At 40.3% G+C, this 26,861-nt stretch overlaps 2 protein-coding genes across 7 annotated transcripts in view; one reads left to right on the forward strand and one right to left on the reverse strand.

The window, feature by feature from the left end:
- The window catches only part of EIF2AK3 (eukaryotic translation initiation factor 2 alpha kinase 3), a 42,688-nt gene extending 40,630 nt beyond the window's left edge, over positions 1-2,058 (reverse strand). For 2 of the 3 annotated variants that reach the window (XM_034416109.3, XM_034416108.3), the window contains exon 1: positions 1,298-2,058. In XM_034416109.3, the coding sequence (XP_034272000.1) occupies positions 1,298-1,605 (308 nt within the window). In that variant the 5' untranslated portion in view covers positions 1,606-2,058. The remainder of the gene's footprint in view (positions 1-1,297) is intronic. The other variant, XM_087892254.1, reaches the window with a different exon arrangement.
- RPIA (ribose 5-phosphate isomerase A) lies at positions 2,039-23,974 on the forward strand. Of its 4 annotated transcripts, XM_087892256.1 has the most exons (12): positions 2,042-2,254; positions 2,502-2,661; positions 3,174-3,334; positions 3,731-3,884; positions 4,775-4,835; positions 12,909-12,964; positions 13,778-13,837; positions 16,054-16,118; positions 17,127-17,195; positions 19,791-19,932; positions 21,492-21,591; positions 22,810-23,974. In XM_087892256.1, exons 4-12 carry the CDS (start codon positions 3,828-3,830, stop codon positions 22,905-22,907), a joined length of 708 nt encoding a protein of 235 aa, XP_087748382.1. In that variant the 5' UTR covers positions 2,042-2,254; positions 2,502-2,661; positions 3,174-3,334; positions 3,731-3,827; the 3' UTR covers positions 22,908-23,974. The 4 variants fall into 4 exon arrangements, with proteins under 4 accessions (XP_034272004.1, XP_087748382.1, XP_087748381.1 ...); XM_034416113.3 differs by lacking the exon at positions 2,502-2,661 and having other exon boundaries at positions 2,039-2,254; XM_087892255.1 differs by having other exon boundaries at positions 2,066-3,334.
- Positions 23,975-26,861: the final 2,887 nt, after the last annotated feature.

The following is a 26,861-nucleotide window of genomic DNA, read 5'->3' on the forward strand; positions in this document are numbered from 1 at the left end:
GAGAGATTTGATAAAGAATTACTACCAGTTGACTTTTCTGAGCTCAGTGAAATAATATTCTGTTTCAATAAGAAGAGCCTGCAGTACAGTGGACTAAGCACTGTTATTAACATCTGCTGCTTGCAATTACTGCAAGTTCAAATCTCACCAGGCTCAAGGTTGACTCAGCCTTCCATCCTTTCAATGGTAGGTGAAATGAGGACCCAGATTGTGCGGGCAATTAGCTGACTTTGTATAAATATACAAAAGTATGAAGGCTATTGCTTAACGCATTGTAAGCCGCCCTGAGTCTCCGGAGAAGGGCGGCATATAAATTAAAGCAAATAAATAAATAAATAAAATGATTTACTAAAGACTGTTTCAGTTCTTGCAGATAGCAGCACAAATAAGCATAAAATGCATTTTTAATGTTATTAAACTATCCTTTTAATAGTTCTTGCTCCAAAATAAATTTTCACAGGATAATAAGAATAGATTTCTGTTTGGATCCAGTGTCTTGTATAACAGATACAGATCATTTCATCTAAATTGGCACTTTAGAGAGGGAGGGAGGGAGGGAAGGAAGGAAATTATAAAATCTCAGGAAACCAGAAAATTCATTCACTGCAAATCACATCCTTGTAATTATTAGCCATAGCACTTTTCTACCTGCTAGCCTGCATATCCAAAAAGCTGACCAATAGTAAGAAAAATACTCAGTTTGACGTATAGGAAAGCAGTTATTATGAATAAAAAGTGAATGTCGAGTAAAACAGCAAATAAAAATGCATTCCACTCCAATTTTCTCTATGTACAGACAATATATTGCAGAAGGAATAGCTATATTAGTGACCCTACATGAATGTTAAATGGTTTAAGGAGCAGCTCAAAGGGCATTTTACTTACTGCAAATCCTGTACTGGGATGCTAGCGTTGGGCATCATGCAAAGCATTTGTGTATCTAGAGAAAGACCCTGGTTCTCCGAAAATATTGTTGGCAACACCTCCCACATCTCTGAGCCCACATGACAGCTTCCCGATTTGAGAATTAACAGATTCGTCATTAGAAAGCAACTGGTTGGGAAAGGCGGGCTAGAGGGAGCCGCAGAACAAGATACAGCAACCTATAAAACAGGGGTCTCCAACCTTGGCAACTTCAAGACTTGTGGACTTCAACTCCCAGAATTCCTCAGCCAGCTCAGCTGGCTGAGGAATTCTGGGAGTTGAAGTCCACAAGTCTTGAAGTTGCCAAGGTTGGAGACCCCTGCTATAAAAGACACACATAACCCCCCTCCCCCCCAATTCTTTCCCACCTCACCTGAAACTACCGCTTTGGGTGGGAGCTTCCATTGCTTCTTCCTCCTGTTCCGCGGAGGATGCGGCCTGGGCCACGCCACTGGCCTCATCGTCTTCCACAGTCACATCACCTACTAACGGAAGCGCCGCGGCTGCAGCGCCACTGAGTCCTAATCCGGGCCGGCCATCACCCTCCGAAAACGCCGCCGCCTCCCTTAGAGGGACGCAAAGCAGCAAAAAAAGCCACAAGAGCACCAGGGCGGCGGCGACGTTAGAAAGGATGGCAGCGGAAGGAGCAGGCCGAACGCTTGGGCCTCGCGGCCCTGGCATGGAGGGGCCCTCCCTCCACTCGCCTCAAAGACGTCGTTATGGCATAAACTCCAACCTGGCTCCAGGTAGCTCCTTCCAATGGCCACAGAGGAAGATTCAATCTCCTTCCTTCCGCAGAGAGATTAAGTACGCACGCGCAAACGGCAACCTAACTTGCTTATAGTTTACCAACCCCGCCCCTTGTTAGCCACGTAACGGCGCGCTTGTACACAACCTAGTTTGCTTGACTTTAGTAACAGGTTTTTGCTGTTTTATCTATCCGGATCTAGGAGGGGTTGCTTTCTGTTTGAAAGAAAAGGGATGAACACATGATAGTTGTCTGCATGTAAACAGAACCAATGGAAACGACGCTTTCTGGCTTTTGCCCGCCAATAAAAAGGCTCAGGTCTCCAAGGTTTCCATGATTGGATTAAACCACAACCCTACATTTGCCATTGACTTCCGCTCTTGATTGGAGAACGTGGAGGTAGCTGGTGGAATGCAGGGATTGGTTGTTGCTCTTTTCCTTCCCCTCCTGATTGGGCAAGGCCGATGCTTTCTACGTGGCCGATTTTGAGTGTTGACGGTATTCTCCAGAGCTGAGCGCTGGGGGGGAGGGGAGACCTTAGAGAAGCAGCGGCTGTCAAACCGCCATATGGGGTTACAGAAGGTAAAAATGTCCTCGATGTAACATTTAACCGTTCTTTCATTTTTGGCCGGGACGAAATAAGAAATATTCATATATTTATCTTTATAGACATTCTAATTCTACATAGGAAAGAGGATCCGAGGTCAACCAGACCTGATCTGGACGCACAACAGAACGAGTTGGGAAATTCCCAGGGGATACATTTAAATGCATCGGTTGTTTCCTGCAGTTAAAACTTTGTTCGCTGATTATTATTTTTTTTTTACAGATGCCTTAATTTTATTTGTCTTTGGAGCTTATTTGCAAGGGGGTCTTCTTGTGGGGAACCCGGATCCCCCCCCCTCTCAATTGCTGCCTGCAGTGGTTCCACCCAGTGTTAGGACTATGACGCTCTTCCAGATGCCGAGTCTATAGTTTTTTTAATAGAGGTGACTGTGGATTGAATTTGCACCTGTGAAACACCGAAACGCCTTAAGAGGTTAAAAACAACCTTGCTGCCTACTATTTGAATCATAGCAACAGTGTTGGCCTTTGTATCTAGTGGTGCATTCCGCTCCCATGGTTCAAAACGTTTTACACCCAGTATCTTTGATGAATAAACATGAGTGAATTGTGCCGCCCTCAAAAAAAAATAAAAATAGTAATTTGGCCATATGAAATATACAGTCGTTTGCACACACACACACACACACACAGAAGTTATATCTTAAGAGTGAAAATGCAATACATTACTCCAGAACTAATGTGAGAAGGGAATACAAATTATGTGCCATCAAACCGCTGTCCACTTCTAGGGACCACATGAATTTATATTCTTGTGTATTTAAAGGACATTTCATTCCATTTCATTTCATTACTGGAAATTCAGTCCCTCCTCCGAATTTGAAAGAAAGTTCTGCCCATATGGACCATATATGTACAACAGTTTTTCTTCTTATAGAAATAATTTCCGATCACAGAAATCGCAACCGAAGAGAGAAGGATTTTAGAGGTTAGATTTGCACGGATGTAGAGATCTACTCAAACCCCAATTATTGACGATATTTAACCGGAGAGGTGTCGGACATGAAGCGACGTTTGATATTAATGTCTGGCAAAAAGGTATTTAAAAAGTGCATGAACACATTATTGTTTGAATAAATTATTAACCATGTAGCAGCACAATGTGACTAAAATGCATCTCCTGTTTTTGCGTTCAAAACAGCTGAATGCTGGGATGCAGTCTTTCTGGGCGGGCGGTGTGCGTGTATGTGTGTGTGTATCTCATGCGGATCGCACTACGTGCGCTCAATTCTATAAGTGGTAGTCTAAATCTCACATTGCGCCTAGAGGAAGTAAGCGTTTGCCAGGCAGCCTTAATCGCGAACTGTCCCGGGGTGGTGGTTCGGGGCAATTGCAAGAGCCAAGGTGAAGCCCAAGGGGGAGAGAGAGGCGGCGGCGGCCGGGCGGGGTCAGCGTCATGCGGCGCAGTACGGAGCCTCTCACTTTTCTCTATAGGACGCTGACAGCGGAAGGAAGGGTCGAGTCGAGAGTTCTGCAGAAAGAGCGCTTGCTAAACCCGAGGCTGTTGAGAAGCAGCCACGGGAGGAACAATATGACCGAAGAAGCCAAAAAGCTGGCCGCCTGGGCAGCGGTAAACAATCACGTGCAGGTAGGGAGCTGATTTTGCAAGGAAGTACGTTTCTTCACTATTGTTTTTGGAACTTTCTCCTTTACCAAATATTTTTAGGTGTTATAAAATTTGTATTCTTACGTTTATAGACGAACGCAATTAGTTTTCTCCCTGACAAAAATGCGTGCGGCTTTTTTACAGATTTTATGGGTATCGAAACTGCCACTTGTTCTGAAGTTGGTTGAAGACTTCTGAACAGATCAACGGCAAAGGTCTCCTCCTACGCTGCGATTCTCAGCAGTACTTTCATCATTGGAATTGGATTTTGTAGTTCTTACTCTCTGATGGAGTTCGATCCATATTATTAGTTAGATGGTTCCATTTGCTCTAAAAATGACCCGTACATCTTTCTGGAGTTGTAATTTGGGTTACTATCCTTGCAAATTAAATATTTTACTGTATTCTTATTTCATTCTGTGCATATTTACTGAGTAATAACTTACTGATCAAACTCTTCTCATGTTGATTTTTTCAGGCAATATATAATTTTTAACATACAAAGCACAATTATGAAAAACAGTGGTTTGAAAATGTTATGGCACACACAGTTATCTGACAAACTACTATACATATTAGGTTAACTAGTAGCCAATTATATTAATCAACTGTACAGATATTATTTTACCTTAGCAAAATTTGGGTTTGGTGTTTATTCTTTTTTTGGCCTCCTGAATGTTCACAGAAGAAGAATTAGGTTTTATACAGAACCATTCTTGTTTTATATGCCTGTATGAAATATGCTTTTGTCTCCTTTAGAAGCCAGACTAAAATTACTTAAAAGAAAAGAGTATCTCATTATGCTGTTTAGTAATCGGATAGTACAATTTCTGTACTGATTTACAAAAGCAAATATTTATGCTCCTTTGTAGACTAATCATGTCCTTGGAATTGGAAGTGGATCTACAATTGTTCATGCTGTACATAAATTGGGTATGTATTACTGCTATTCTTTTTTTGCCATAAGTATTTACAGGTGGTCCTCAACTTACAACCACAGTGAACCCAAAATTTCTGTTGTTAAGTGAGTTTGGCTCCATTTTATGAGCTTTCCACAATTGTTAAGTGAATTGCTGCAGTTGATAAACTATCAACCCAATTGTTAAGTGAATCTGGCTTCCCCATTGACTTTGCTTGTCAGAAAGTTGTAAAAGCTGAGCACATGACCTTGGGAAACAGCAATAATCAAGCATCTGACTGAGCACATGACCATGGGGATGCTGCATAGGTTACAACTATAAAAAAATTGTTATAAGTCACATTTTTCAGGGCCATTGTAACTTTAAATGGTCACTAAATGAACTGTTGTAAGTCGAAGTTTACCTGTATTGTTCTGCTTACTCAAACTGTTGGGCTACCTGCTCTGAAGGAATTCTTGAAGATGATCCCAGAATAGTAAACTTTTCTGTGTATATTTTATTAAATAGACTTCTATCCTGCCTTTCATTCAAGGCAATATACATAGTGCTCCTTCTTTCAGGTGTTTTTCTCCACAGCAACAACCCTGTGAAGTTGTTACACTGTGAATGAGTAGCTCAGAGGTAAGCATACTTGGTGGAGGGTAGATGGATACAATCCACAACTACTGCACTACACTGCTGTTTAAATCATACTTATAGTGTTCTTCATACATGACTGCATGTAAGTAGTGAACATTTGCAGTCTTCAACTGTTATTCCTTGGATCTTTATTGGATTATTACTGCATGGGATAGTTATTGCTCTTAATACTGTAGTGAACAAAAGCCAGATTGAATTCTAGAATCATTCCAGTTTAAAAATCCTTTTAAATAATCTATCAATCAATTCCTACACATGACACAAACTGAAATGAAAAATTCTGGGCCCCACTTTCCATTAATTCTTTATAACTGATATGTATACAAAAACAAGTCTCCAAATTGTTACAAGTTTTAGAGTAATTGTTAATTACTCTTCAGTTGTATAATAATAATAATAATAATTTTATTTCTATGCCGCCCTTCTCCCGAAGGACTCAGGGCGGTGTACAGCCAATTTAAAAACACAAGACACAACAATGATTAAAAATTAAAATAATTAAATAGATTTGGCTGTTTTAAAACCCCAAAAATTTAAAATACCCCAATTTAAAATTATTATGTTGATAGCCCAGCCTGGCGGAACAACAGGGTCTTCAATGCGCAGCGAAACACCCGGAGGTCAGAGATCTTACGTATTTCCGGGGGCAGTTCATTCCACAGGGCTGGGGCTCCCACAGAGAAGGCCCTCCCCCTGGGTGTCACCAGCCGACATAACTTGGGCGATGGCACCCTGAGGAGACCCTGTGGGAGCGGACTGGCCGGTGGGAGGCTACTGGTGGCAGAAGTCGGTCTCGAAGGTACCCAGGTCCTATGCCATGGAGCGCTTTAAAGGTGGTAACCAGCACCTTGAATCGCACCCGGAAGACCACTGGGAGCTAGTGCAGCTCGCGCAGGAGGGGTGTCACACGGGCACAACGAGTTGCGCCCATAATCACCCGCGCGGCCGCATTCTGGACCAGTTGGAACCCCCGAGTGCTCTTCAAGGGGAGCCCCATGTAGAGAGCATTACAATAGTCCAGCCGGGAGGTGACAAGGGCATGAGTGACCGTGCGCAAGGCGTCCCGGTCCAGAAAGGGCTGCAGCTGGCGGATCAGGCAAACCTGATAAAAGGCCCCCCGGCCACGCCCCTCATATGCTCTTCTAAAGACAGCCGTGCGTCCAGGAGGACACTCAGATTGCGAGCCCTCTCTGGGGGGGGCAAAGATTCACCCCCAATAGTCAGCGATGGCACCTCCTGACTATATCGGGACGCCGGCAGCCACAGCCACTTGGTCTTGGACGGGTTGAGTCTGAGCCTGTTCCTCCCCATGCAGACCCGCACGGCCTCCAGGCAGCGAGACATCACATCAAGGGCATCGTTGGGGTGGTCTGGGGTGGAGATGTACAGCTGAGTGTTGTCAGCGTACAGATGACACTTCACCCCAAAACCACGGATGATCTCACCCAGCGGCTTCACATAAATGTTGAACAGAAGGGGCGAGAGGACCGACCCTTGTGGCACTCCCCATGCGAGACGCCTCGAGGTTGATCTCTGCCCCCCTGCCAACACGAACTGCGAGCGGTTGGAGAGGAAGGAGGAGAACCACCGCAGAACGGTGCCCCCTATTCCTAACCCTCTCAACCGCTGCAGCATGATACCATGGTCGATGGTATCAAAAGCCGCTGAGAGATCTAATAGGACTAGGGCAGAGGAGCAACCCCTGTCCCGAGCCCTCCAGAGATCATCCACCAACGCGACCAATGCTGTTTCTGTGCTGTGCCCCTGCCTGAAGCCCGACTGGCACGGGTCTAGATAGATAGCGTCATCCAGGTGCCCGGGCAGTTGTGCCACCACACTCTCAACAACCTTCACCACAAAACGAAGGTTGGAGACCGGACGGTAGTTAGCTAATTCAGCTGGGTCCAGGGAAGGCTTCTTGAGGAGGGGCCTCACCACCGCCTCTTTCAAGGCGGCGGGAAAGGCACCCTCACTCAGAGAAGCAGTTATAATCCCCTGGAGCCAGCCTCGTGTAACCTCTCGGGAGGCCAGTACCAACCAGGAGGGACACGGGTCCAATAAACATGTGGCGGCACTAATCCTACCCAGAACCCTGTCCACATCCTCGGGAGCCACAGGATCAAACTCCTCCCAGATAATATTCTCAAGACTTGCCCTTGTCTCCTCCCCTGGACTCATCCAATCAGAGTCCAAGCCATCCCGAATCCGAGCGACTTTATCATGCAAGAATTGCACAAAATCCTCAGCGCGGCCCTGCAAGGGATCTTCCCGCACTCTCCCCCGAAGAAGGGAGTGGGTCACCCTAAACAGGGCGGCTGGGCGGTTCTCTGCAGTTGCGATAAGAGCGGAAAAATGGTTAGATTTCGCCGCTTTTATTGCCACTAGGTAGGTCTTGATATAAGACCTCACCTGTGTCCGGTCGGAATCGGATTGACTAGTCCTCCAAATGCTCTCTAGGCATCTTTTCCGACGCTTCATCTCTCTCAGCTCCTCAGAGAACCAAGGAGCCAATTGAGATTGGCATCGGGTCAGAGGCCGCAAAGGCACGACGCGGTCCAAAGCTCTGGCGGCCGCACTCTCCCAGGCGGCCACCAGCTCTTCAGTCGAGTCGTGTGCCAGAGTCTCAGGAAATGGCCCAAGCTCCGTCAGGAACCTTTCAGGGTCCATCAGGCGCCTGGGATGGAACCATTTGATCGGTTCCGTCTCCCTGCGGCGGGGGAAAGCGGTAGGAAAGTCTAAGTGAAGGAGCGAATGATCTGTCCATGACAAGGGTTTGATGTCTAGGTCCCTCTACCAAGATCATTCAACCACTGACCAGAGACAAAAATCAGGTCCAGAGTGTGTCCCCCTATGTGAGTTGGGCCTTGAACTAACTGGGTCAGGTCCATGGCCGTCATGGAAGCCATGAACTCCCGAGCCACCTCTGACGCCTCACCCACAGACGGAAGGTTGAAATCCCCCATGACAATAAGTCTGGGGGTATCAACCTCCACCCCGGCAATGACGTCGAGTAGCTTGGGCAGGGTCACTGCCACGTGGCAGGGAGCCAGGTACGTAGTCAGCAAACCCATCTGCACCCCACGGCCCCACTTCACAAAGAGGGACTCACATCCGGCTATCTGAGGAACAGTGGTCTCCCTCGGACAAAGACTCTCCCTAATAATCACCGCCACTCCCCCACCCCTCCCCTGGCCCTTGGCTGATGAAATGTACGGAAACCTGGTGGGCACATTTCAATGAGGGGAACCCCCCCTCTTGGCCCAACCAGGTCTCCGTAATACCTGCCAGGTCCGCACCCCCCTCTAAAATAAGATCACAAATGTGGGGGGCTTTATTAACGACCAACCTGGCATTACACAACATCAGCCGCGGACCCTGGGTCTGAGACTCTGCACAACCCAGGACACTAGTCGCGCATTGGGGGCCGGGGTGCGTAATTGCTCGTAAACAGCGTGTGCCCCAGCACATGATATGGCCCCCTGCGCCCGTCATACCTGCCCCTCCCACTCATTGTTTCAATTACACAGCCCTTCCTATCATCCCCCTGCTCCCCGGTTAAATTTCCTTTCACGATCCCTCTGTTGCAGCCAATCGACCCATCACCCCGCTCAGTTGCTATCTGAACCCCCCCCCGGGTCCACTTTTACAACCCCCTCCCTTCTTCCCAGGTCCCCTTAAAATTTTAATTAAAAATTTAGCTAAAAAACCCCTCAACCCCCTTCTCGCACCATGCCACCTCTCGGGGTTCCAAAGCCCGTCATTAAAGTAGGCCCTCGATAGAGTGGAGGGCCAAACCTGCGAGAGGGGGGAGTCTCGCAGTGCACATAGCTCCGCCGCCGAGTACATCAAGTAAGATCAGAATGGGAAGGCAGTTTGGTAGGGTCCAACAGAGTCCTAGGACAGAAGGTCTTTATATAAGCAGCAACCCGGAATCCCCTCCCCAGTCAGCTGGAGAAAAGTTTTTCCCAGCCACCCTCTCACAGTGGCCGGCCAGATGTCCAAAGGCAAGGAATTTAATGGTATCATCCCTTCTGGTAAAAGATGGTTCAAACAGCCAACTTCCCTCAGGGTCCACAAAATACTGTCCAAGTCCCCATCTGCCGGAAGTTTCGATGGAATGATTCAATTAGATTTAATATGATTTGATTTGAAGCGGGGTACAAATAAAGCTGCCCAGTGGTTGCCCAGTAATTCCGTAGGAGGATAGATGTATACACAAGGGAGAGGAGAGGGGGAGGGGTAGAGGAAGGCTGACTCCCAGGCTGATAACAGGGCCAGAAAGAAGGGGAGTAGGGGGAGGAGAGGCCACCCATGGAGGCCCCATCCCAGAGCCATCCACCGGACTCTCCAACTCCAGATCTTTCCATCCCCTCTCGTCATTTCAGCCATATCATGCCTCCGTTGGCAACCTCCACTTCGCCTCTCCGCCAGCATCGAACGTCCAACAACTTCCACCTCACCCTTTTTCGCAGCCATCTTTATCCAGCTAAACATCCCCTCCCAATCGCTGTGCAGCGGCCGCCATTGCCGCCGCAACTCCGCAACTCCACCGCCAGTGCCAGACTGCCCTCAGTCCACCGTCGGCACCATTGGTCCTGCCACATCGTCACCGCTGTTCTGACAGCCGCCGACCAGCGAGCGGGGAAGAAGCCGGCATTGCTGCAGCCGATTTTCCTAATCCTCTTCACGGGGCGCCTCGTGGCGTCCTGCAGCCTCCCGTGGCGTTCTTCTTTGCCTTCCCCTCACCCAAGCATTTCGGAGGGCAAAAAAGCCCTCAACGAGTTGAGGGGAAACTCTTCCAGGCGGGGGTGGGGCTGCCGATGGTCCTGACAGCCCCAGGAGACCCCGAAACCCCAAAAATGCTGCCCGTCCTGACAGCGACTCAGGCCGGCACCACCATGTTGGGGCATACAGTATAATACTGTAGTTTAAATGTACAGGTCGTCCTTGACTTAAAACCAGTTGCTTAGTGACTGTTCGAAGTTAACAACTGACCTGAATTATGACCAGATTTAGAGTTCTGATGTATGGATGGATTCAATTGCAGTCTTGTGACCAGATTTTGGACACTCATCAAATCATAGTCCCATTTACAGCCGTTTGCAGTGTCCTGCAGTTATGTTGACTCTTTTACAATAATTTTGCTGAAATCCAGCACTTCCTGTTTTCAGCAAACTGCTGTGGCTGTTTAGTAACCCCAAAAAGAAAATCGGATCAATGATATTGCCAACCCATTTTATGAACCTTATGGCATACAATGGTAATGGTCAGGCTGCCATTAATGTATATCGTGTTGAGAATTACCTATTCATTCACATTTATGTAAACTTTGAGGAAGTATAATGTGATGGCTGTCATTATAGTAACTTACAGGATTGTGGGAGAATTTTTTTCATTTCAAAAATTTTAAGTAAGAATATTAGATCAGATACATTAAAAGTTCTGGCCATTGTAGTATCTCTGCCGCCACATTATTGTGATCCAAGTGTGCAGATGTCCAGGTTGCAATTACAATATTGCAGGGAACTATTGGTCACATGACCGTCATTTGCATCCTTCTGTACTGGTTTCCCACAACTAAGTCAATGGGGAAGCTACAGTAAAGATTGCAAGTTGCTTGCAGCACCCCCCTCCTCTGCCTGCATATTGCCTGTGCCGGTCTTCCCAGGCTCTCCCCCAGTCTCCCATGACTTGTGTATGATCAGCTCCAGCCTTCTCAGATCCTCCCCTGATTATGCAGCCTGCACAGGCCCTTCTCTGACCTCCCCCTTGCCCATGGCATCAAGACGCTCCTTACCTGGGACTCCCAATGATGTGGACATATCACATCACATTTTACAACTGCATGCTAACATTGGCAACCCTAGGCCTAATTGCTATCATATCCCAAGCACTATCTGTAGTATGAGTTTACAGGAATAGAGGGCCCAGAGAGCCAACTTCCTGATAAAATATTTGATTATATTAATTTTGACAAAATGTTGCATTGATAATTGAAAAAATATTTCTAAGTATAAGAAAAAAGTTTATTTCAGATTTTTTCAGTGGTTTCTGAAATTAAATAATAATTTCCATTTATGTTGTCTTTATGATTACATTAGATAAGTTTTCCCCATTATCATTGTTTTATTTATTTAACAATGGATCCCATATAACACTCAGCAATAAGAATAAAATTAACAGAAAAAGGAAAGAGGAAACTAGATATGTGCACAGACCACCCCAGAGCTCAAAGACCTACCAAAATAGAGCTATTTTGAGGTTCTTCCTAATGATAAGACATGTAGGGCCAATTACAATGTGAGATAGGGACATCAGAGGACAAACACCAGGAATCTTGTCTAAAAGTTCTCTTTGGGGAGGTAGGTAAGAAAGAAATGGTTCCTTAAGGAATCAAAGGAGAAGAATCACCTGAAGCAAGCAAAGGAGATTTTTGTGGACCTGAGCCCACAAAAATCCTCAATTCCATCTACAGCTACCAGGGATGGTGGATTCTACCTAGTGCCTGACAGTTCAACTGAGAAAGACGTGTGTGTGTGTGAGAGAGAGAGAGAGAGAGAGTGGGGGGGGGGAGTGGGGGGGGAAGAGAGAGAGAGACAATGAGAAAATGTACATTTAAAATCCACACATGGTTGGGAAAAATGATAAAGAAACATTGATTTTAAACCAGAGATATTTTTATTAGGGATTGTACCAGAAACATATAACAGAGAATTGAGATACTTAATTGTGAATGTCTTAACAGCGGCTAGAATTGTATTTGCTAAAAACTGGAAAGGAGAGAAGATACCTACTAATGGTGATGTTATCAAGAAAATTTTGGAATGTGCTGAAATGAGCAAATTGACATTTGAAATTAGAGAACAGGAAGATAAACAATATTATTTGATATGGGACTTATTTTACCAATGGCTAGATAATAAAGCATGGAAATGAAATATGAAATGGATGTAATAATAAAATATATAAAGCGGGGTTTTTTTTTATGGGAGATAAGCCATTGTTAAATAATTGGTAAATGAGAATATGGATATGGAATTAAGCACAAAAGATTTGTAACCGATCGATACACTTTCTGTAATTGTAATGGATGATGGTTGTTTTAAGTTTTGCTTAAAAATTAAAAGTTTTTTTCAAAAAAAAAAGAAAGAAAATGTACATTATAACCCTTGCTGCTATTTTAAATTCAGCAGGTCTCTTTGTATCTCAAATAACCCGATACTGCCTCAGTATTTGTTTGAAAGTGTTTTATGTATGCTTATGTATCATTATTCTAGCTGTTGACCAGGGCATCTTGTCTGATGTAGCCAATATAGTAGGATATAAATAAATAATGAAGTCTGTTACTGAGCATTTTTAAATGGAGACGTTTGAGCAGAGATCTGTTAATATGGATTGTTGTTAATGGTTTAAATCTTTAGTAAATCTAGTAATTTTTCTCCTACAGCTGAGAGAGTCAAAAAAGAGAATCTCAACATAGTTTGTATACCTACCTCTTTTCAGGTAAATTCTTTCTTTTAACAATTTATTGACCATTAGTAGATCACTTGCAGTTCACATCTTGGAAATTCCAGTTCAGATTTGTAAGTTGCATTGAATTAATGGAGACTGAGTTTTGAGCAGACCTAAGATCTAAGTCTTGCCTAGCCATCCAATCCATTTTCTTTCTTTGTCCTTAGCTCTCTCTGTGTTGCATACACACTCTTAGTACATTCCCATTCTCCTTAACCATATTGCGTCTGCAGTGGGTCAGAAAGGAAAATTTATAGAGTACTGAAAAGAAAGGGAAATCCCAAAGTTGGAGGCCCTAGTCAAACTTAATTGAAAAAATTAAGAGAGGCTGCTGGACTCTTGGATCAGCATTTACCATCTCTGTCTCCCAAACTCAAACCTCAGATAGATCACATACAGATCAGTCAATCTATATCAAGGGTGTCAAACTTGATCGCATCATGTGACTTTTTGCCTTTGCAGAGCCAGGGTGGGTGTGGTCTGCACGTGATGCATCCGGCCCACAGGCCACCAGTTTGACACTCTTGATCTATATGGATGGGTCTTTGAAGGACTTAAAATTTAGGAGAAGTTGGAGATTATTGAATGTAATTGCCCCAGCAATCTATTTCTTTATGAAAACTAGTGCATATGTGTGTTCCCATGCCTATATATGCAGTTTTATTGTCTTTGATTCTATGAGTGAATCTCTTTATTGGCTGTAGACTATGACAAGATATATACAACAAAAAATAGGAATAAAAATAAGACGTTTGAAACACATATCAATATGGAGAAATAATATTGCCTTTTATTTCCCTGTAGGCACGGCAGTTGATTCTGCAGAATGGCTTAACCTTAAGTGACTTAGACAGACATCCTGAGGTAGGTTGGTTGGATATTCGTAGATTCTTTGTTTCATTGTCCAATTCTCAGGTGATTTTAGTGTGGATTTAATCATCAACACGAAGGAAGAAAATAGCAGAGTATTTAAAACCTTGACTCTGTGTCAGAACAAAACTAATTCAAAAGTCACTTGTTTTCCCTCACCCCATAATTCAACCAACATTTACCAATTTGTACATAAATAAATATCTTTTGGGAGTACATTATCTCCCTAATGGCTTTAATTCAGCCACAATTTATTCAAAGATTTTCATAAATGGATAATCCCAAACATAGAGAATATAATTTAACAACACAATATATTTGATCCCTAATTTTTTTTCAAAAAATCTGGTTCATTGTAATAGTCATATCCAACCAATAAGGAATTATCAATAAATAATGTATGTGTGTGTGTATATGTGAATGCACATACTTTCTCGCCTTGATATCATAATTCTTTTTTACATCAGTTCTATGCCACAGATTTAGAGATATTATAGGTCTAATGTCTCCTTTGATCTGCTTAATATTATTTTCACCAATCCTCTGGAATTAGCCTTGGTAGTACAGGGGTTTAAGGTACCCTGTACAGGGGTTTAAGGCACTCTGTTATTAAGCTGGTTATTAAGACCAGCTGCCTGCAATTACTGCAGGGTTCGAATCTCGCCAAGGCTCAAGGTTGACTCAGCCTTCCATCCTTTCTAAGGTAGGTAAATTGAGGACCCAGTTGTGGGGGCAATAAGCTGACTTTGTATAAATATACAAAAGGATGAAGGCTATTGCTGAGCACATTGTAAGCCGCCCTGAGTCTTCGGAGAAGGGCGGCATATAAATCAAATTAAAAAAAAAAAAAATTACACCACCTTGCCAATATTTATTAAACATTGTTGCCAGTTCTTTCATCACAGCCTGCCACCATGATTTAAGAGGTTATCTCATCTAAACCAGCTCTCTGATTGTTTTTAAGGCTTCTAATCACCATTTTTATTTCTTCAATTGTAATTTCATCAGTATTTACCTGAAGTGCTTACAGGGTACACTCGTCATTAAAATTGTATATAGAGAGGGGGTTTGGCTGATTAAGAGTTTCCTGGAAGTGCCCAACCCATCTTCTGTTTTGTACATCTTGGATGACCAGAAGCTGACCAAAGATTGAACAATAAATAAATTCTAAATCTTCATATCTTCAGAAACATCATTTCCAATAGATGATTTGATATAAGAATGTAATAGAAGCATGGATAGTTTGCTAGTTATAAAGTTATAGTGAATGTTAGTGTAAACTAAACAGATGTTGTTAAAAAAACCCTATTTGATTTACTTTGTGTATTACTACTAACTCTTTTTTATGCTTTGCTAATGTTACTTCAAAAGGGAATAGTGTGATGAGTATATCTGTTTCTATGTTAATGACTTAAAGTACTTGGAGGATAGTTTTTCCTTAGTTTGTGTATTGGAGTGGTCATCTTAATTGGGATGCCCTCTAGACATATATTTCTCAAAATTGCCCTTTGGTTCTGTTGGCTGGATATTATAGGAATTCTAGTCACAGCATATGATAGGGTAGATAAGGTCATCATTGGAAGCTTTTCATGGATGTCAACACTTTCCAAGCAGATATGTACCAATGAAACAATTTCACAATGTACCTTTGTAAAAAAAAAAACGTCCCGGGGAGATTCCCTGGAACCTATTATTTTTATTTTAGAACCATATAAAGAGGTCTTCCTAACTGCCTGCTCTTTAAATATCAAGTATTTTAATCTAGTTTATTTCTCATATTGTTGCCTGCCATAATACGTACTTCTGCTTTTACCATTCCTCTTAGAAGTTCTTGAGCCTGGTTCTCAATTGGTATAGCTAATACTCTAGAACTACTGACAAATCATTCAACAAAATTATGCCTGGCTACTATGTGTTTCTATTTTTTTTATATATATATTGTGTATTTTGTTTTTTAGGGTTTTTTTAATTTAAGCCACCTAGAGTCATTTGAAAGTGAGATGGGCACCCATATAGAATGAATAAACTTATTAATTGACTGATTGATTGAATGACATCTGCAGCCAGAAGACTTTTAAAGCAGCCACTTGCTTTTTTTTAAATCTTTGACAAGCAGATCTAAAGGGCTGCCTAATTGAAAGATCTGCAAAGATCTTATAGTAGATGTGTTTTGTGGATGTATTACAAATTGTTTTTTTTTGTGTGTGTAGTTGAATGTTGCCATTGACGGAGCTGATGAAGTTGACTCGGATCTCAGTCTTATCAAAGGAGGAGGGTAAGAATAATTTCTATTTCTGTATTCATTGATAAAAATACAAGATAGATAAGTAGATATTATCAACCAGATAAAATCTCGGTAGATCTCCAGGAGTATATATTGGTTTTGATCTTAAGGATAAAATTTGTAGTTTTATAAATTAAATGTCTCATTATTAAATTGCTGAAGGTAAACTGTAACATTTGCTTGAGGAATATATAGAGTATATAATTAAAGTTAGGAGATATTAATGTAAGGGCTGAATGTTCTACTGCTGAGCTGTGGCTCTTACTGGATTATTGATCAGATCTTTTCTGAAATGAGGTAGACATCAAAACCAATGGATTCCAGTGTGTGTTGACAACCCTTTCCTGCAGATTTAGAAATAAGACAAATAGTTGGAAAATGCAACCTAGTTTTGCCACCTCCCAATAAAACTTCTGCAAATATCAGTGTTTTTGTCCTGATGTTACACACAAAGTTCTAAAATGTCATATATAAAATAGCAATTTGAAGCATTTCTTTCAGCTGCTATGGGAGAGAAAGTAGTATTAAAAGTTATTTTGCTTTAAAATGAGAAAAGATTTACAGAAATATTTGCATGGATTTTATTTTATGAAGATAATTATCTCACACAATTTTCAGTGTTCATCTTTAAAAATTAAGAATTAGAATAAATGTAGGAAAAAGGTCACATATTACAGAAATATGTGTCACATGTGCACAGCTCAGTAACTCCTATTGACTTCAGCAGAATTTAAGTGGAAATATGTTTATGTTTGTAAGTATTATCTTTTCTTTTACTGAGGTCACCTATTTGGATGAGGCATGTTTGTGTACTAATCCTGTTATACATGCAATCTATTCTTATTTGGTTACAGTGATGGTGATTTCTTTTTTTGTGAATTCTATGATGAATTAATATGACTTGTGGATAAAGGAAAATAAAATATGCTTGGATTTAAATTTAGTTTTAACCTACTGATTAGTTTGTGTAGGCTTGCAAGCTGTTCTTTTATTTTTCAGGGGATGCCTGACGCAGGAGAAGATAGTGGCTGGTTGTGCAAAAAGCTTCATAGTTATTGCTGATTACAGGTAAAATGATTTAGTGCTCCTTGTTGTGGTTTCCCCTTTAAGAAGCTACAGAAAGGGAGGTATTATTCATAACGATTTTCATATTAATTTATATCAGAATGATATATCCAGTCTAGTTTTACTTAAACTGTTGTGGGTTGAAATGTTGCATTATGTCATGTCCCCATGTATGATGTTTTAACACAATTTGGATCAGTAGTGGGATCCACTTACCTTCACTACCGGTTTGGAACTGTTGAGTGCACGTGCTCTCGCTTTGCTCGCCAATGGGTGCTTCTGCGCATGCAGAATAATACAGAGCTTCCATGATGACATCCGGGTGGGTGGGTGGAGCCTCCCGCCGCTGCCACGAACTGATAGAAACCCACCACTGATTTGGATGTAAAATTCTCTTATTTTTACATAGGGTATATCCTATGCGATATTTTTACTTTCTATAACCACCCTGAAAATATTCCTGAGAATAATTCACACAAGAATATACAACAAAATTGAAGAGCATCTAAGCAACACGCAATTTGGTTTCAGAAACAATCTTGATATAAGAGATGCCCTATTTAGCATTCAAGTTGTAGAGATGTCAATCACAGTGTTTACATGTGCTTCATTTATTTTGAAAAAGCATTTGATAAAATAAGACACAACAAACTATTACAAATGGACTGAAACAAATGGGACTAGATGACAAAGTCATCTGAATCATAAAGAATCTATATTGGCATTAGGTAGCAAATGTGAGATTAAGCCAAAAATATTCAGATGATGCAGAAGTACAAAGAGGGGTCAGACAGGGCTGTATTCATGTCTCTGCTGTTGTTTAATATCTACTCTGAGTCAATTTTCAATGAAGCATTGGAAAACATTGATACTGGCCTCAAAGTAAAAAGTGTTTGGATCAACAATTTAAGATATGCTGATAATACAGTTCTGCTCACCAGTAAGCATGAACACCTTCAGCTCCTCGTCAACAGTCACAGAAATATCTGAAAAATACGGCTTGAAGCTTAACACCTCAAAAACCAACATCATGGTCATCAGCAAACAACTCATTAATTTACCACCGATAAATTTGGAAGGAATACCACTAGAAAAAGTTGAAAGGATCACATATCTTGGTTCTAATTTACATGAAAGCTGGGACATGACCACTGAAGTAAAGACAAGGATAGAGAAAGCTTGAACAGCATTCTTCAAAATGCTTCTTCTGCAGTCATGACATGAGCCTAAGACTGAAAATGAATCTTGTCAGATGTTACATCTTTTCTATCCTGCTCTATGGAGTAGAGAGTTGGTCTCTAACAGAAAGCCACTTGAAGAGACTAGAAGCATTTGAAATGTGGATTTACAGACGGCTCTTACGTATAAGCTGGGTTGACAAAATCAGAAAGGAGGAGATGATAAGCCGCCTGGGAAAGCCAAGGAAAATCATCAAAACCATTAAAAAGCGGAAGTTAGAATATTTTGGACATGGGACACCCGGATTACTTCATTTAATCCTCCAAGGAAAGATTGAAGGCAAACAAGGTCCAGGCAGAAGAACATCATGGCTTCAAAATCTAAGGGACTGGTTTGGACAAAACTCAGCAGCAATTTTTCGTGCGGCTGCTGATAAAAATAGGATTGCCAACATGATCGCCAACGTCCGATGACTGATATGGCACAAGAAGAAGAAGAACCACCAGGTGGCAATACTCCATTGGTTTTCTTCTCAATTAGGCCATGTCAGACATGTCTGGATACATGCATCTGAACTGGTCCCTATCTAGGATGAAGCCAGTGATCTCTAAAAGTACCTGAGATTATGTGTAACTCCACAAATACATGTATATATTATATCTCATTTACAGGTAGTTACTCGACTTATAATCACAATTGGACTAGAAAATTGCTAAGCAGTGCAGTTATTAAGCAAGGTATCACATAACTGGACCCAATTTTAAAACCCTTTTTTGTCTTGATCATTAAGTGAGACATCAAGTGACTGTGATTTGCAATTTTCCCTTTCGGCTTCCCCATTGAGTTTGCTTGTTGGAAGCTATCTGGGAAGATCACAGATGGCAATCATGATTGCAGGATGCTACAACTGTTGTAAGTGAGAGGTAGTTGCCAAGTGCTCAGATTGTGATCCTGCAGAGGTTATAAGTGCGAGGATTGGTTGTATATTGGAAGTGCCATCGGAACTTCAGGTGGTTGCTAAATGAGTGGTCGTAAGTGAAGGACTATATTAACGTAGTGAATATAAAAGCATGCATATTTATTATGTATGTAAAATGTTTTTATGCTGACATGTTGTTTTGTTTACTCTTCTGTGTTTCCTCAAAACTCCGCTATATAATGAATTGCTCATCTTTTCAAAACAACTCAGATGTTGGTTATAATCAGCGCTGTCTTATAGTCAAATGCAGAAATCTGAAATTGTATATCATCTGTTGACCATTTGTCTTTCTGTTTGCTGGTACTGTTTAAAGGCAATCTGTTCTGGCTTTCAGAAGTAGAGTCAAGATATCTCAGCAAGTTGAAGCTTGTTTGCAGATTCCTGCTGTTATTACTATCATAATATTAATGTATATCCTCCTTTAACCCATATTCTTGTAGAAAAAAGTCTAAAAACCTTGGAGAACAGTGGAAGAAGGGGATTCCTATTGAAGTCATCCCAATGGCCTATGTGCCAATCACTAAGCTTCTGACCAATAAATTTGGAGGTGTTACAGAGTTGAGGATGGCTGTCAATAAAGCTGTATGTATACATTTAAGAAGTTGATAATCTATATGATGTTGTGTATAGAAAGAATTACTGATTTTTTTTCCTTTTCAGAGTGGGTGGACAACTAAACCTTTGCTATTAATAGATTACTAGCTTTGCAGAGGTTCAGGATAGGCCAAACAGGGAAAAGTTTGAAGCTATCTATACTTGCATAAATCTTCCTTTATTGAGTTTTGCCACATATCAGCTGGACTAGTATATTTGTTCTTCTAGTTTTTTCACTTATTGTAAATCTTGAGATGGACTTAAAATACTGTACTTGTCCTAGATGGCTTCTCTAGCACATTTCAAAGGGCTCAGACCAAGACAGTATTTCCCACCTCCTTTCCATTTTCAGGAAGAGATATTATAGCATCTTGACTGTTTTGAAAATAAAGACAGAAAACTGGGCAACAGTAGTATTCCTAGCAAGCGCTATATTCTCTTCAAAATATATCATGCAGGAACACCACTACTATAAAAAGTAAAGTTGATTCTCTTGAAGGACCAAAACCCTATTGTAACTTGTCCAAGTTCAAGAATTTTAGTTTAGGAATAATTTTAACTAGCCTATGCCAGCTCAGTGCCCTTCAGATATTTTATTTTTGAAATGTTTAATTTGTGCAATAGCCAATTCTTTAGGAAGCTAACGGTGAGACACAGTAAAATATAATCTAAATAAAACCAGACATAATTTAAAAATTAAAATATAAAATCACACTCTAATGTAAATAGGCAGTAATAGAATATTACTGTCATTCAAAAATATAAATACTAAAATTGTTGAAAGGCCTGGATAAATAGATAAACAAGTTCTCTGGTGCCGAAAGGACATATAAAGAACAGTTGTGGAATTGGGTATGTCTAATCTAGTGAAAGAAAGGACTAGCGGTGTCATGATAGCAATGTTCCAATATTTGAGGGGCTACCACAAGAAAAGAGGGTTTCCAAAGCACCTGAAGATAGGACAAGAAACAATAGATGGAAACTAATCAAGGAGAGAAGCAACCTAGAACCCAGGAGAAATTTCCTGTCAGTGAGAACAATTAACCAATAGAACGGCTCGCCTCCAGAAATTGTGGATGCTCCATCACTGTTGGTTTTTAAAAAGGAATTGGACAGCCAAATGTCCAGAATGGTATAGGGTTTCCTGCTTGATCAGGGTGTTGGATTAGAAGACCTCCAGAGCCCTTTCCTACTCTGTTACTCTGATAAGCAAAGAGGAAAGCAAAGAGGTTCTGTGTGTTTGCTTTTCAATCTCTTATTTTTTGCCTAGGAGTTATGTTACATTAGGGCTGTCAAACTCGCGGCCGGATGCGTTACACATTGGCCACACCCATGCCTGGTTTAGCAAAGGGGAAAAAAGTTCCGATATGTCACATGACGATACGAGTTCGATACCCCTGCGCTACATTAACAAATCTGCGTATAACTTTTGCAGATTAGCCCTCTAGATAAATAGTCACATGCAGGTCACTTTAGATGTGTCTGATAGGATTTATAGCTCAAAATAAAAGTTCTTGTGCATAATATTTTTACTTTTTACCTGTTAGGGTCCTGTGGTGACAGACAATGGGAATTTTTTATTGGACTGGAAATTTGATCAAATTCATAATTGGAATGAAGTGAATGTAGCAATCAAGATGATACCAGGTAGCCTTCATACATCATTTGATTTTAATAGTGTAAAGGATTACTTTGTAGGTCTCTGAATTATTGTAGTACTTTCAAAAGCAAACTCCTTATTTGTTCAATGTCTTAAGATTGGAGCAAAATTGAAACTTTCAAAGATTAAATTTATTCTTTTGGGTTAGTTCTGTAAAACCTATACCAAGCTGATAGATAAAAAGTGATTTTTTTTTTCAAATTATAAGTAAAAATGGGAGGCATGTTAATAAAGGATTTATGAACATTACTGCATCTGCGGGTGGCAGTATTGTTTCACCAAAATAACATAAAATGATTTTCAAATAGACATCAGAAATCTTCGCAACTGCCTTGCCTGGCTTCTCTTGCTCATAGTTTTAGGCTTTCTTTTGCTTCTTTTTTCCTGTCAAAAAATTAGCGAGATACATATAGAGAAAAAAGGGATGGAGGGCAAATGTCAACTTTGCTTTTGCTCCTAAATGATCTCACGATGCACCCTATTGAAATAGAGAAAATGTATTGTCTTGACTCCTCTTCCCCTTCTCACTGTTGAACACCCAAGGCAGTAGAAAAGAAGTTCCCCTGGTGTAGTACTTCTCAAATTCAGCAACGTCAAGGTGCCAAAAGCCTGGAATTCTTGGAGTTGAAGTCTATACAACTTAATTGTTGAGGTTGAGAAATGTTGCCCTGGTATATCATATTTTTTGGATTATAAAATGCACTGGTGTATAAGATTTCGAAGAACTAAGCAAGGAAAAAACCGTTTTTGGCCTCCCCGGCCTCCAGGAGCACTCCATAGGCCTCCCAAAGTCTGTGCACCCTGTTTTTGTTAAAAACAGGCTCATTTTTCACAAAAACTGTATTTTTGCCCTCCCCAGCCCACAGGAGCACTCTGCAAGCCTCCCAAAGCCTCTGCACGCTCTGTTTTTGCAAAAAATGGGCCCGTTTTTCACAAAAATGGGATGCGTGGGACCGGGCTTTGGGAGACCAAAAATGGCTGCATTGGGTGTATAAGACGTACCAACATTTCCACCCTCTTTTAAGGGGGAAAAAGTGCGTCTTATACTCCAAAAAGTATGGTATGTAGTGTTTTAATATAGAATTTTCATTTTTGAACCTTTCAGTATATTTCATCTCATTTGAATTTATATCATTCTTAAAATATATTAGTTAATGTGTAGTATTTTAGTAATAATTAAAAGTAATTGAGCTTTTCTGTTTTAGGAGTGGTGGAAACAGGACTGTTCATCAATATGGCAGAGCGGGTTTACTTTGGCATGGAAGATGGTTCTGTTAGTGTACATGAGAAGCCAGTTCACTGACTTATCACAATTACACAGCTCTACTCTGCTATCTTACTCGTCTGAAAAATTATCATCCTGATACCAGCCTGACAACTTGCCTTAAAGCATTCAGTCTGGATCTCAGTAAATGGAATAAAAAGGTCCAGGGAATGTCATCTTAAAATATATTTTTAAATGTAATTTTTTAAAAGTGATCATCATTTTGAATGTTTCAAACTTTTTATTTTTTTATATAAATAATCTACAAAAAAGTTACTTTGTGCAGTATTGGAATATTTTGACTGCAGTGCATTGTGAGAGGAAAAAAGTAAATACAATATGTGATATGGTTCAAGTCAAAAAACCCAAGATGTATTTATGTGAAAGGACTGTATCCAGCTAGAAATCTTTTTGGTTCTATATTTCATGCCTTTAAAATGATTTTAATCATTATTTTTAATTAGATAATGTTTTGTTATATTCTTTATGGAGCGACTAATATTTCAGCAGTTGACTTTTGTAATCTAAATTCAATTTTAATTTCTGCTTAGAACTGACTTACTATATTTTGCATCTCCTTAATTGTTCACATGTTGCCATGAGAATTAATGTGTGAAAAACAGATTGTGTCCGGACTGTTCTAGCCAGTGTCACTGACACCAGTCAATAATGACTTGAATTTATTTATATCAACACTGTGGGCAAGCCACATTTTCAAATGTTTCCGAAACAGCTTGGAAGAAGTCTTTCCACAAAGATTGCTAAGCCAATATGAGCAATGTATTTTAGTCACAATTTTTATGTGTAAATTCAGTACTCCATTATTTACTCCTAGTAGCAAAAGATTCCAGTCTATTTGAACAATTATTTATGGACATGATTTGGGGTTCAATTCTTAAGAGCTGAGAATTGTTAATCCTTGCATGGTGATGTAGATGCTGTAACTAAACACAGATAAAATTAGAATCTTGAATGAACTATAAATGTAGCAAGAATAAGACACGTAATTAAGTCATACTTTATTCCTTAATGCATTGCCTGATCAAAAATATTACTTGATACTTCATCTGTTGTAGCATTTAAATAAAGTACTGCAGTGCCAGCCATGTGACTGTATGTTTGAATATCTTCCTTTTTGATTTTCTAAAAAAATGTCTTTAAGGATAACTCAAGTGGTATTCCTTTCTCCGTCATCCTACTCTAATAGCTAGCTTGATATTGTTAGAAAATCACAAGGTTAAGGGTCAAGCGGAGGAGAAAGACACTCAAGTTCAAAGCTTTTTCATAGGCTTTCTGGATCCAAGGCCATGCACAATATTCACTTCAATTAATCAGAGTATTGTGGAAAGAATAGCTCTAGCTATTTAATTTCAAGAAATCAAAGCTTCCTGTTGTGCTAATTGCTGAGGAACAAATTTCATGGTCCTCCATTATTGTAGCAAGACAATGTATTTGAATGAATTATTTTTGTGTAATTCATTGGATATAAATTCACTTAATACTTTTTAAAGAGAATAGCATGTCATAAGATACACATAAAACATTGCATAAAATTAAAATTTGTAATGCTAATTTCAGAGAACATGTGTTAAGGGTAAGCATTTGTTTATCCTTAAAAGCACCATGCTCCACATCCCAACTCCCAATATAAAAATTGTTGAAGTTGCTCCTCTCTTATGATGTTGAAATGCTGAAGACACTCCCCAACTATAATCAATAACTTTGATGGAAGATATAAAAGGAAGTTTTGTGAAGAAACTTCTACTTAACACTTTTCAGATTAGTTTTTGTGCTGCATTGTATCAAAGTGAGAACTGCACAAATGCGTCAATCAGTAGCAACGAACTAAAATTTACAGGCATATCACCAAAGCAATGCAATATTGATTTTATTAAGAGTTAACATTTAAGTTTTAAAATAACATTAGAAGACTGTTGCCCTCATTCTTGCAAAAATCAAAAAAGAGACCAATCCATAATGAAATTCACTGGCTGCAGTTGTGATATACAAGGAGAGCTAATTCAAGTTTCTGTTGATTTTAGTGGACAGTGTTTTACTCAGTTGTTTGCGATAGTAGCGACTATTAATTCAGTAGTGAATAGTGGCAAATATTATTTGCCAAAGATATCTTTCAGGCCTCAGTGAGGATTGTCACGCAGAGAGTTTGTGAGGTCTTGGGAAAAGATTGTCTGCTGGAGTGGTTGGAAACAAGTACCATATTTTTCAGAGTATAACACGCTCCGGACTATAAGATGCACCTGCCTTTTTGGGGGAGGAAAACAAGATATACGCTAGTGCATGGATATGGGAAATAATATGAAATTTTACCAGTTTGGAACTGTTTTAAGGGTGTTTTTTTAATAGTTTGGTATTGTAATCAGAATCAGTAAGTTATTCAGCATGCAATTTGTTAGATGTAAAGCTTTTTTCCTCTTATTTTCCTTCAGGTAACATTTTAATTAAGTTAGTGAAATGCTTTTTAAATTCCAGCTAATTGTTGATTCTAGACAGAAATTTTATAACAAAAGGACACAAAGAAGAAAATAAGACTCATAAAACACTCACAATAACTCTGCCTCTGCCTCCCAGCAATTTGCCTTGCAGCAAGCAGCCTGCTTTAGTTTCATTTTCAGCCTGATTAGCACAAGAAAAAAAAAATCTGTGTCACAGCAATTTGCCTGCTTGCAGGAGGCCCTCCAGCAATAGGCTATGGCAATCCCTGCAGCCTGAAACAGCTGAGGGTCAGGAGGCCAATCCAATGGAAAATCAACTGCTTGTGCTAATTAGGCTGTGCTGAAGCTGAAATGGACTGTTTGCTGCTTGCTGCAAGGAGATAAATTGCTGGGAGGCAGAGGCCAAAGGGTGGGGGTCGGCAGGTGGGCAGGGCTACATTCAGACTATAAGACGCACCCAGGTTTTCACCATCTTTTTTGGGGGGGAAAGTGTGTCTTATAGTTCAAAAAATATGGGTATATATTACTCTTTGAGAGCCAGTTAGTCTTATGGTTAAGACACCAAATTAGAAACTGGGAGAAATTAGTTTCTCCTTAAGCATGAAAGCTGGCTGAGTGACATTGGGAAAGTTACTCATAGCCAAACCCATCTCATAGGGTTGTGAGAAAAATAGGAAGTAGTATGTTCACTTCATGGTGAAATGGGTAGCAAACAATTTTAATAAATATCATTGTTATTTATAAAAACAATATAAGGTGGGATATAAATACATACATAAATAAAATAAATGATTCCAAATAGATGGAGACTATAAGCAAAGACAGAAGTTAATATCCATTGCAATGGATAATAGCCAGGAGACTACTACTGTAGACAGCAAAACTTTTACTATGTAAAGTTTTATAACCTGATTAATAAGATATGTTTAACAAAAACAATTGTAAGCTTTTAGCTTTCTATATTAAAATTAGAAGACACTGCCACTGAATGCAAATGACATTTTGACATTTTATACTATGATAAGTTATATACATAAAATAGTAATCAAACCAAAAGCTGCAATAAAAAAGTAGTGAACAAAAATATTTAGTTTCAGCACTTGTGTGTAGAGTGTTTCAGGTCATATTTATGTAGAAATATTGAACATTCAAAAAGATTCATGAACTTTTAAACACCACCGTATAAATCAGCTTTCTCAAATTAGCCACAGCAGTATTTTCATCCATCTCCAGAAGTTAGATTACCTATTCTCCATTGAGAGTGGAGACAGCAGCCAGTGTGGGTAGTACTCGCCCAATCAGATTGAAGGACTGAGACTGCCAATAATTCTTAGTCCCACCCTTGTTGCCGGGCAAGCCAGCTTTTGACTCAGTCCTTCAGTCTGGACTGGGGTGTGGGTCTCTAGCTCTCTCTCTATTTTTCTACAATTGAGTTCTCTGACTTGGATTTCTGGTATTTACTATCTGGCTTGTTTGACTACGTTTTCCTGCCTTTTCCCTTGGATTCTGGTTGCCTTTGGACTGTACTGTGAGTTAAATT

This window comes from Pantherophis guttatus, chromosome 4 (assembly GCF_059756535.1).
Source record: "Pantherophis guttatus breed Tessera chromosome 4, ASM5975653v1, whole genome shotgun sequence".
NCBI classification, from domain to species: domain Eukaryota; kingdom Metazoa; phylum Chordata; class Lepidosauria; order Squamata; family Colubridae; genus Pantherophis; species Pantherophis guttatus.

Coding starts and splice junctions, on each gene's coding strand:
- RPIA (XM_034416110.2), top strand. CDS start 3,693: ATGCGGCGCAGTACGGAGCCTCTCACTTTTCTCTATAGGACGCTGACA. Junction 12,965..13,777: donor GTATACCTACCTCTTTTCAG/GTAAATTCTTTC, acceptor ATTTCCCTGTAG/GCACGGCAGTTGATTCTGCA. Junction 17,196..19,790: donor ATAGTTATTGCTGATTACAG/GTAAAATGATTT, acceptor ATATTCTTGTAG/AAAAAAGTCTAAAAACCTTG.